This window comes from Herpailurus yagouaroundi, unplaced genomic scaffold (genome assembly GCF_014898765.1).
Source record: "Herpailurus yagouaroundi ecotype Mexico unplaced genomic scaffold, PumYag 141, whole genome shotgun sequence".
NCBI lineage: Eukaryota > Metazoa > Chordata > Mammalia > Carnivora > Felidae > Herpailurus > Herpailurus yagouaroundi.
Window position 1 is genome coordinate 44,188,518 of NW_024412396.1, and position 12,033 is coordinate 44,200,550.

Consider the following 12,033-nt stretch of genomic DNA (forward strand, 5'->3'; position numbering starts at 1 on the left):
AACCTCCATACTGTTTTCCAGAGTGGCTGTACCAGCTTGCATTCCCACCAGCAGTGCAAAAGAGATTCTCTTTCTCTGCATCCTTGCCAACATCTGTTGTTGCCTGAGTTGTTAATGTTAGTCATTCTGACAGGTGTGAGGTGGTATCTCATTGTGGTTTTGATTTGTAGTTCCCTGATGATGAGTGATGTTGAGCATTTTTTCATATGTTGGCTGGCCATCTGGATGTCTTTGGAGAAGTGCGTATTCATGTCTTTTGCCCATTTCTTCACTGGATTATTTGTTTTTTGGGTGTTGATTTTGGTAAGTTCTTTATAGATGTTGGATACTACCCCTTTATCTGATATGTCGTTTGCAGATATCTTCTCCCATTCCATCGGTTGCCTTTTAGTTTTGCTGATTGTTTCGCTCGCTGTGCAGAAGCTTTTTATTTTGATGAGATCCCAATAGTTCATTTTTGCTTTTGTTTCCCTTGCCTCCAGAGACATGTTGAGTAAGAAGTTGCTGCGGCTGAGGTCAAAGAGGTTTTTGCCTGCTTTCTCCTCGAGGATTTTGATGGCTTCCTGTCTTACGTTTAGGTCTTTGATCCATTTTGAGTTTATTTTTGTGTATGGTGTAAGAAAGTGGTGCAGGTTCATTTTTCTGCATGTTGCCGTCCAGTTCTCCCAGCACCACTTGCTGAAGAGACTGTCTTTATTCCATTGGATATTCTTTCCTGCTTTGTCACAGATGAGTTGGCCATATGCTTGTGGGTCCATTTCTGGATTCTCTATTCTGTTTCATTGATCTGAGTGTCTGTTTTTGTGCCAAATGTATATTTATTTTTGAGAGAGAGAGTGCAAGCAGGGGAGGGGCAGAGAAAAAGGGAGACACAGAATCCGAAGCAGGCTCCATCCAGGCTCTGAGCTGTCAGCACAGAGCCCAACCTGGGGCTTGAACCCATGAACCATGAGATCATGACCTGAGCTGAAGTCAGACGCTTAACCCACTGAACCAGCCAGGTGCCCCTAAAGAGATTTTTTTAAAATAGACTTTTTAATAGTGTGAATTTTAGTAATTTTTAAAATTTGGTACAAGTTTTTAAATATGTGGAAACCAAAATAATGGTAATATTAAACATGTCTGGGGATCAACAGATGTGTCCATGGACCACAAATTTATGTCTTCTAATCAACATTCTTTTCTTAAGTGATCTCGTCTGCCTTATAGCTTTAAATACCATTGACATGCTGATGACTCTTAAAATTAGAACTCTAGCCTTTTATGTCCACCTGTCTACTTGGCGTCTTCCCTTCAAAGGCTAATAGTCATCTCAAACTTACCATGTTCCCAACAGAACTTTTGAGTTTTCTTCCCAAACCAGTATTATCCTTAGTCTTCTCTACCTTTAAGATGAAAGTCAGGGAGACATTCTCCCCACTAAGGGCTGACCAGCAGAAATGATAAGATTGAAAATCAGACACAAACAGGCAATTATGGTATGCTGAGTTTCTTCAGTGGTAACATATGTAGAAATTCATAGAAATGGTTGTGGAAATAACATAGCATTCTACCAGATAGAGGTATGGGTTTCCAGATCCCCCTGAATTACTCATGGTAATGTATAATTATATGTAAATCACATGTACAAAATGAGGTTTCTGCCATGTTTGAGAAGCCAAAAGATGCCTTTCTCTTGGGAAGGTGGGGATGGACATGTTAAATATCTTTCTGGCCCCTGGCTCCTGCCTGATGTTTTCTAGAGTCTCTAGCTACAGATGTCCTCACTCAATGGATGCAAATAATTGGTGCACTAAAGATTGAATGAAGTGAAGTTCGTTTTCCAAAGAGCATTGTTCTGCAGGCCCAGGCTTCAAGCCTGCTGGAGGTCTACATCCTTTTCCTTACTATTAACCCTTTTCTGGTAATACTTCCTAGTGCTGTCTCCAGAATAGATGTTGCATCCATGTACTTCTCTGCCTCTCCTATGCTTCCTCCCTAGCCTAAGCTTCAAGGGTCTCTTCTGTAGACCTTTGTGGTACCCTCCTGAGTTGCTTCCCAGCTTGGACTCTTGTGCATCTACGGTCCCCGCACCCCGTATGGTAACCAAAGTGAACTTTTAATAAATTTTTTTTTTTTTCAAACGTTTATTTATTTTTGGGACAGAGAGAGACAGAGCATGAACGGGGGAGGGGCACAGAGAGAGGGAGACACAGAATCGGAAACAGGCTCCAGGCTCCGAGCCATCAGCCCAGAGCCTGACGTGGGGCTCGAACTCCCGGACCGCGAGATCGTGACCTGGCTGAAGTCGGACGCTTAACCGACTGCGCCACCCAGGCGCCCCCAAAGTGAACTTTTAAAAATGAAAATCAGATCATGTCAGTCCTCTGGTTAAAACCATCTCATTGCTTTCAGTAAAACCGAGATATCTTAATTACTTACGTTTACTTAGGGACTTACATGCTCTGGCCTCTCTCAGCATCTCTGATTTGTCTCCTATTCTCTTCCCACCCTATTTTTTTTTTTTTATCCTCCTATTGTTACTTTCTAGCCTCATTAAGCCTTTATTGTGTCACTTAAACAGGATAAGCTCATTCATATCTCAAAGCCATGGTCTAAATTTAACTGAAACATAAACTCCACAGACTAAGAATGCTTATTAATCTGTTCAAGCCCAGAAGATGGCCTCAGATCATTCTTTACTCTCTGCTGCCACCATGGGGTCATTTGAAGAATTGTGGGCTTTTCCAGAAAGTTGTACAGCTCTGGACTTTCCTGAAGCCCAAATAGATTATCCACTGGCCCTCAGGAAAGAGACTCTTTAAACCAGTGCTCTCTAAGTGAATCACTGGAATAGAGAAAAAGTTTCCATACAAAAATTTTGTCCAAACTTTGATGCTTCATGGCATCATTCATTAAAAGTTTTTACTTTTGTGTATGTTTAATATTATCTGTGACATATTAGTATAGTACTACATGTTTATAATGTATAAATGCATATGTATATATATGTTATGTATGTCACAGACATTTTTATGAGTTGACTAATCTAAAGAACACTGGATTAAATAATGCTAATGAAATTTAAATGTGTCTTTTTTTTGTTGTTTTATTAAATATAATGTTGGTAAGCCAAGGATTCCATTGTTTTCCATAAGTAGTCAGTGATGTCAAGGCAAAAACATACTAGGAAGCAAAGGGGGGGGGAATATGGAAATAAAGACTAGATTAGATGTCTTATTCTTTTTTTTTTTTTTATAAATTTTTTTAAACGTTTATTTATTTTTGAGACAGAGAGAGACAGAGCATGAACGGGGGAGGGTCACAGAGAGAGGGAGACACAGAATCTGAAACAGGCTCCAGGCTCTGAGCTGTCAGCACAGAACCCGATGCGGGGCTCGAACTCACGGACTGCGAGATCATGACCTGAGCCGAAGTCGGATGCTTAACCGACCAAGCCACCCAGGCACCCCTAGATGTCTTATTCTTTAAGCCAAATTGACTCTGCTAAAAGCATTATTCTTCCAATGACACATTCCACATAAATTGGGTACCTATTTGAATCATAAACATTTGAATTCCTAGTGGAAAAACTGTATGTGATCCATTGGATCTTAAGCACAATCCCAAAACGGTATTAAAAAGACTTATTTATTTATTTAAAGTATTTATTTATTTAAAGTATTTTAGACAATGGAACACTACTCAAAAGATGTACAGAGATCCAGCCTTAGGAATTTGCAGTGAGTATTATGTCACATTAACAGTGCTAAATATTAGAAGAAGAGATGTATAGCTTTTTCTTGGAGAGCTGGTATATGGAGGAAGGGAATTCTTCACTGATAAAAAGCCACATCTGGATGAATTGTTATAGAACAGGAACCAGTAGTCAAGTTTCTTGTAGGTCTTTTTTGACCTTGGCTAAGCCCTAAGAAATAGACACCTTAGAAATCAAACTGGCATGCTTTGTTTGAGGATATGGAAATAACCCTCATTGATAAAGCACTGCCTGAGGAAGGAGATCCTAAGATTTTGTGAGTTGGGCCATGATTTTACTTAGTGAAGTAGAAATCAAAGACAAGGGCTCTCTGGATTTTGTTTTTAACAGAACGTCTGTGATCTTAACTATTTCCTTTCTGTGGTTTTGGTAACCTCAACTCTGAAATATCCTACCTCTGATTACTTGTAACACTTTGAGTCACTCCTTTGGTATTTACCATGCAATTTGTGTGGATTGTACCCTACTAATAAGGCTCTAATCCCTAAGGCAGGTTCCATCTGTTACATAACTTCATATCCACGGTGGCACCTAGTACAATGCCTAGCCCTCTGATACATAGCAGTGAGAGAACTGCATTGCCCAGAGCAGTGTTCCCTGCTGTGAATATTTTGGGCGGATGATTGGTTGTCGTGAGAGGCTATCTGGTACCTTGTAGGATATTTGGTAGCATTCTGGCCTCTACCTGTTAGATACTTGTGCACTGGCTCTCCAAGTTGTGACAACCCAAAATTTCTCCAGACATTGTCAGATGCCCCTGGGATGTGGGAGGGGGGTGCAAATGAATCTTGGTTGAGAACTGCTCTTCCAGATTTGGGAATTTGGGTTCTAGTCCTAACTTTGTCATTATCCCTCCTCGTTCAGGCAAACTGCTTCACCTGTAGGTCCTAAATTTCCTGTCCCGAAAAATGAGAAGGATTGGAATTTATTGGATGTTTAACCTGGGTTCAGTGGATAGCTTTAGAGGACTTTTCATTAATGTGAATTTTGCATGTAAGTTTTTCTAGGAATGACTTCTTAGCTGTCAGCTCTTTTCTCCAACTTTGAAGTAACTATCTGTTACCTCAAAAAGATTAAAACTAGATCAGTTAATATAAAAAGTTATTTCCATCTCTTAAGATATAAGGATCCTAGCTCAGGCTCAGTATACATTTTTTTTTTCTTAGTGAACACCATTTGTGATCATAAAATGCTGAGAAAGCACCTTGGGCTACCAGGATTTATTATATTGGCAGTACCGCTTACTTCTGGTACTGTATTTCCTACCTCTTTTCAAAAATTGGATCTTGAGGCAGTAACGATAAGGTAAATGAGTAGAGTTGCTAGCATGCGTGTTGGAGAGTCTGGGTAACGAAAAGGGTGTTTATCATTTGGCGCTCTACCTCTTAGACTTTTTTCACTTAGACTTTTAAAACCAGTATGTTTCACGTGACTCAGCCCCCACTCCTCTGTGTCACCATTTATGGACTGCTCACATTTCAGGCTCACGTTTGGGGCCCTCAGTAACCTTTGTTTAGGCTGCTGCTTCACAAAGTCCATTGTGCTTGCTGGCATCGGCTCATCCTTCGATTTGAACCAAAATTTGGCCAGCCACTTCCCGTGGGAAGTTAAGGAATTACTTCTTAGACTTTTTCTTGCCAGTTTCATGTTGTACTTGGTGCTGTGGTAGGGTATGAACTGTGGCCCTGTTTTCTTCTTGCAGGTGAATTCGGAAGGCAAAGCCAGTCCCCTGTCACTCCTTCAAATGGCCTCCTCGAGTGGCTTCTGTGTCTTAGTTCGCTTGCCAAAGTTGATCCGTGGCGGAAAAACACTACCAAAAACATTATTGGATATTTTGGCAGATGGCAGTATTTTAAAAGTTGGAGTAGGATCTTCAGAAGATGCCAGCAAGCTGCTGCAGGACTACGGCCTCGTTGTTAAGGGGTTCCTGGACCTCCGGTACCTAGCCATGAGGCAGAGGTATGGTTTGTATGAGTGCTTCGATTCCTGTAGCTGCGGGGCAAATACTTTAGCAAGATTTGTAGATTACTGAAAACGCTAATGAAGCATCTAACATTTTTTAGAAGCCTAGAGGCTTCTGAGATGCATATAAATTTGTGAAGAAGAATTCCAACTTCTGAGAAGACTGCAGTTATCCACGGTTGGTTTTTTCAGATGAAACATCGATGAGGTGCCCACCATAAGCTACAGGTTGTAAACTGATGGCCCCACCAGCTAAATTAGGACTGCAGGTTTTGTTTTTGTTTTTTTCCCGTATGATATATTTGGGGATTTTTTGTGTAAATCCAGAAGATTTAATGTAAAAGTCTGTATTTTGGACTGCTTTTGAAAAATCAGATGGTTTGACTATGGGAGGTCAAATGGTTCTACATGGTGACAATTGCTGGGGAGCAGTTGGCCTCTTTAGAGGCGCATGTTCTGTTCAATTTGCAGGAGTCCCACCTCTCCCTTTGTAACCCCAACTCATCCTAATAAGCATTTGAGTTTGCAAACCCTGCTTCAGGCCAAAAAATTTGGTAGACCTAATCCTTTACTGGGAGGAGGAGAGATTTCCCTTTTCCTTGGAATTCAGTTCTTACAGAAATTCTATCCTAACTTTTTTCTCAGGGAGTCAGAATTACCTCCTCATGTATAATTACAGGTCCTCATTTCAGTAATGTGGAGTGAAGCAGCCTCTCTCCTTGCCTCAGGTGACACTGACATTAAAGTTTGGAGGATTTGATAAACTAAGAGAAGGACTGATTAAAATCTCTTTTTATCATAATTTTTCAGGGTAAAATGAAATTTTAGTTTAGTATTTTGGCTTATGTAAATAAGACTTGTGATTTTTTTCAAGAAATACATTAAAGTATTTACTGTAAAAAATTGTAAATCTGTAGAAGTATTTGGAGTGTAACAGCAAAAGCCACCATTCACCTGGCCTTCCTCCCTGGGCACTGCCTCCCCAGAGGTGCCCACTGTTACTCTCTGCTGTGAGACGCGGTGGGTATAGTAGCTAAGAGTTTTTGTTGTTGTTGTTGTTTTTTAAATAAATTTTTAAAAATAAATTTGTATTAAAAAAATTTTTGTTAATGTTTATTTTTGAGAGAGAGAGAGAGAGAGAAAGAGCACACAAGCAGGGGAAGGGGGGAGGGAGAGAGGGAGGGAGGGAGTCAGGATCTGAAGCAGACTCCATGCTGACAATGCAGAGGCCGACTCAGATCTCAAACCCACGAACCAAGAGATCATGGCTTGAGTGGAAGTCTGACACTTAACCGAACCACCCAGGTGCCCCTAGTAGCGAAGAGTTGACCCTGGAGCGGGCTGTGTGCTAGCCGCTTAGCAGCTGTGTGGCCTCGGGCAAGTTACCGAGCCTTGCTGTTCCTCACTTCCCTCTTTTGCAGCAATGATTACGTATGTTCCCTCCTCCCAGGACTGGTGTGACGGTTACATGAGTTAAACTATGTGAAGAATCTAGAAATAGTGTTTCACACAGAGACAGTGCTGTGGAAATTTCAGCCATTACTGTCCATCGTCATCGCTGCCATCTTCAGTGCTATCATCCGATTGGCTTGTCCTTCCAGATCTTTTCTGTGTGATTACAGTCCTCTCTGATACTTAGAAATTAGAGGGGCACCAAATTCTCTGTTTGACTCAGTGCAGAATGGCCACATCAAGATGCGAACTTGGCCCAAACTGAGTATTACCATGAACTCCTACGGAGATAAGAATGAAGTATTTATCAGGCCTTTCAGTTTTTAATGGAATTTTATTAAAATTTAAAAAGTATTATTTTATTATTAAACATGTTAGTAGTAAAATTAAAAGTTTTTGACATCATAGTTTAGGAAATTTCACATTATAGTGCAAGGATTCTACTTTGCACTATTAGTTTGCTCCTGATGTTTGCCATAAGTAGTTGTTATTTTCAGTTGACTTTGGGAGGAGCACATTTTTTTTTTTTTTTTTTTTTTGGTAATGCTGTCTTCTTTTCACTCTTCTTTATATTTTGTATTTTATGTTAACCAAAGATAATTTATTATAAAGATAAAGTGTTGTATTTAAAGACTTGGGAATCTTTCGTAGTGAAATTTGGAATTGGTAAGGTAGCGTCTTGTTTCTAATTCATCTTCAAGAAATGTGAAACCTTTCCAAACAGGACATTTAAAAAAGACTAATGACCTAAGTGGAATTAAGTAGCTTAAAAATTAAGTACTGTCCATCAGTGAGGGTAATGATCTCAAGAATTGTGGAATATCCGTGCTTGAAAAATTACACGGCTATCAAAACGAATGAAATAAGTACATTTGTACTTATTATTGTGGATGGAAGTCTCTGATACATTAATAGAGCAAGTTTCACAGCAAAAGCCAAAACAAATACCAAAAAACTGTATCTCCTCCTCCGCCTGACCATCTGTTTATCTATTTGTGCACAGAAACAGTCTGGAGGGGCCACAGCACACTGTGAAGGGCCATTATTCCTGAGGAGAGGAAGTGTGGGGTGTAGGCTTTCACTTGTCACCCATTAGGCTTCTCTATTTTCTGAACTTTTAATAATAAGTATTCATTACTTTTATAATTTCTAGTAAAACAAAAGAGAGGTTCATGTCACCCCCAAATCCTTCACTTTCACTAATTGAACGAAGACATGATGTATTTTCCCTCGGTATGTCTGGACCTGTTTTTGCTTTTTAATCAGTGCTGCTTTTGGGGGGTAATGAAATCTGTCAATTACTGCTTGTTTTTGTAGGGAAAGGCTTTCTTTTCTTCATCATCGTAATGATTTCATTTCCTCCAGTACCTGAGGGAGTCCTGCATGTTGTAACCGTAACTGTAACCGTAGCGTGAACCCCCACCGCCAAGCTTCCTGCTCTAAAACTTCTAGTCTCTCACTTGGTAGCCAGGATGTCAGCTCCGCTTGTGTAGACCAGTGTGTTCTTAACTTCACATTTATTTCTTGTTTAGAATCCCCAATCCTTGAACAAATTGATTTTTTCCACCATCCTGCAGCTATTTCAATCAGAAAGTGTTTGAAGGACTGAAAGGTTATTTGGTTTTTTTTTGTACCTTCATCTGCTCAGTGAAAATAGCATTATCATTTTTTCAACTTTGAAAAGTAATTACGTGAACACTAGCCAATTCAAATACAGAAAAATAGAAAGAAGGTATATAATCACCATAAATCCCATACCCAGAGAAAATATCACTAACATATGATTGATATCTTTCTAGTTACCCCTTTGTGCCTTGTCTCTCTCTTACCTAGAATCACACACACACGTCTGTTATGTGGTATGTATGTTAACATGAACCACAACATATTTTCTCCCACAGTCTCTTTTTACTTAATATGTCATTGACATCTTTTTTTTTTTAAATGTTTATTCATTTTTGAGAGACAGAAAGAGAGACAGAGCATGAGTGGGGGAAGGGCAGGGAGTGAGGGAGACACAGAAACCAAAGTAGGCTCCAGGCTCTGAGCTGTCAGCATAGAGCCCAATGTGGGGCTCAAACTCAGGAAGTGTGAGATCATGACCTGAGCTGAAGTCGGACGCTTAACCTCCTGAGCCATCCAGGGGCCCCATTCTTTTTTTTTTTTTTTTTTTTTTTTTTAACGATTTAGTTTATTTATTTTTGAGAGAGAGAGGGAGCATGAGCAGAGGAGAGACAGAAAGAGAGGGAACAGAGGATCCAAAGCAAGCTCCATGCTGACAGCAGTGAGCCTGATGAGGGCTCAACCGAATAAGCCACCCAGGTGCCCCTGTCATGGACATCTTTTCACATCAAAATAGATACACATCCTTTTTTTTTTAAGTCTATTTATTTTGAGAGAGAGAAGATGAGCAGGGGAGGGGCAGAGAGAGAGAGAGAGAAAGAGAGAGAATCCCAAGCAGGCTCTGCAGTGCCAGTGCAGAGCCCAATGTGGGGCTCAGACTCCCAAACAGTGAGATCATGACCTGAGCTGAAATCAAGAGTTGGACGTTTAATCGACTGAGCCACCCAGGCGCCTCCCACTACAATCTTTTTTTAAATAGCTATATGGAATTTAATTCCATAGATATTTCACTAATCTTTTGTTGATGGGCATTTAGGTTTTTTCCAATTATTTGCTACTATAAATAGTGCTGCAGTGAAGATCATTTTATGTACATTTATTCTCAGGATAAATTCCTAGAAGTGGAATTCTGGAATCAGAGGGTTTTTATGGTCAAAACTTTGATATTTATTGCTAAACTATTTTCCATAAAGATTGTAAAAATGGACAGTTCATGAATTTTAGATCAGACTACTCCATCAATAGTAGTTATATTTATTGATTTTTAATCTTTGCAATATGATAAACAAGTTGTATATAATTTTTATTTTGTTTGATGTCTAGTAAGATTGAGTATCTACCATCTGTTTTTGGCCATTTATATGTCTTTTTTGACTTGCCTGTTCTTCTTTTGCCCATTTTTGATGCATGACTTTACTTATTTCCTTGTAGAAACAATTTGCTCTGTAATGGGCTTAGCCTGAAATCACTTGCTGAGACAGTTTTGAACTTTCCACTTGACAAGTCCCTCCTGCTTCGCTGCAGCAACTGGGATGCCGAGAATCTTACTGAGGACCAGGTACTTCTTTTGTTTGTTTGTTTGTTTGTTTTAAGTTTTTTAGTTTATTTATTTTGAGAGAGAGAGCACAAGTGAGTGAGCAGGGGAGGGGCAGAGAGAGGGAGAGAGAATCCCAAGCAGGCTCCATGCTGTCAGCACAGAGCCTGAGGTGGGGCTTGATCTCATGAATGGTGAGAACATGACCTGAGCCAAGATCAAGAGCTGCACGCTTAAGTGACTGAGCCACCCAGGTCCCCTGACAACCAGGTACTTCTTATCAGAGTAGTTGAAGAATGGAAGAGCCATTGCTTATGACGTATAGTTGTTTTTAAAATTGTAATCTTCAAATATAAGTATTGGGTGGAAATACTTTAAAATAGACTCATTGAAGGTAACTGTTCTATAGTATATAAATAGTACTTAAGTAGCAGAATAAGAGTGCCTATTCTGTTTTATTTTTTTGAGCATTTACTATATGGCAGGCCTTTTAGAAAATGTAATTTTTAAAATGATGAATACAAATATAATTAGAAAAACAAAGTGTTATAAGACTTATTGTATAAGAATTAGTAGTTCCCCGTCTTCCTCCCCTCAGTGGCAACTGATTTCATTTATTTCTGGTAATTACTATTATATTTTTAAATTATGTACATATATTATTCTTTCTTATTTTTATATTGTCTTTGACTTCTTACTGTGGAAGACATGATTTGGTACTCATGTGTTTCCTCTGTCCCTAGACAAATACTGAGTCCCTTTTCCATTGTCCCAATATAGGTAAATCATCATTTTTATCAGATTCATATCTACTTATATTGGTATTATTTATAGCTGAGCCACATAGTAAGCTGCAATTAAGTTTTTCCTTACACAACTTTTTGCTTTCCTAGGACTAATAATTGTACTTCTGTTTGCTTTGTTTTCTATATACCGGTTAACTCTTTCAGCCCCAGACTTTCAACGGGACCGTCCATCTTTTCTCCAGTGGTTCAGACACAGGAGGTGACTTACTCCTCTCGCTTTCCCTTAGAGCCATCCCTTCTAGAGCCCTTTGTCACCCTGCTCCTTTCAGGAGCCCTGCTGCTTAGCTCTGACCCTGGAATCTGCATTTACCATCATCCTGGGGATTCCCTTCAGCTTTCTTCTGTAGTAGATCTTCTGTCTTCCGAACTCCATGTCTTTTCCCTTTCTTATCTGGGGTACTTTAAGAAAGGGAGCATGGGAAGTTAATTTATGACACCTTGTGTGTCTGAAAAGATATTGGCTTCCCTCTATTAACTGATAGTTTGGCAGAGTACAGCATTTAGGGTGAAAATCATTTTCCTTCAGAAATTTGAAGGTACTCTTCCCTGTCTTATAGCTTCCAGTATTGATACTGAGTACGTCACTTGTTTTTCTTTCTGGAAAATCTTTACTTTATTCTTAGTTATTAAAATTCATGATGATACTAATTAGTGTGGGCTATTTCTCATTATAGCATTAGAATTCAGTGGATCCTTTCAATCTGGAAGTTCGTGTCTTTTAGTTCAGGGAATTATTTTCATAATATTTCTTTGAAAACACCCCTCCCTTCTGTTTCTAGAATTCATATTATTTGGATATTGGATCCTTGAATTGATCGGCCTACTTCCTAAGAAAAATATTTTCTCTCTGATTTTTCTATCTGTATTTTTTGTTTTATCTTCTAGGAAATTTCCTCAAA

The 12,033-nt window shown here is 39.4% G+C and overlaps 1 protein-coding gene across 3 annotated transcripts in view; it reads left to right on the plus strand.

Annotated features, from left to right (window-relative positions):
- The window catches only part of EXD2 (exonuclease 3'-5' domain containing 2), an 86,913-nt gene that overhangs the window by 58,305 nt on the left and 16,575 nt on the right, over positions 1-12,033 (plus strand). For all 3 annotated transcript variants that reach the window (XM_040477520.1, XM_040477518.1, XM_040477519.1), the window contains 2 exons: positions 5,460-5,716; positions 10,226-10,352. In XM_040477520.1, coding sequence (XP_040333454.1) covers positions 5,460-5,716; positions 10,226-10,352 — 384 coding nt within the window. The remainder of the gene's footprint in view (positions 1-5,459; positions 5,717-10,225; positions 10,353-12,033) is intronic.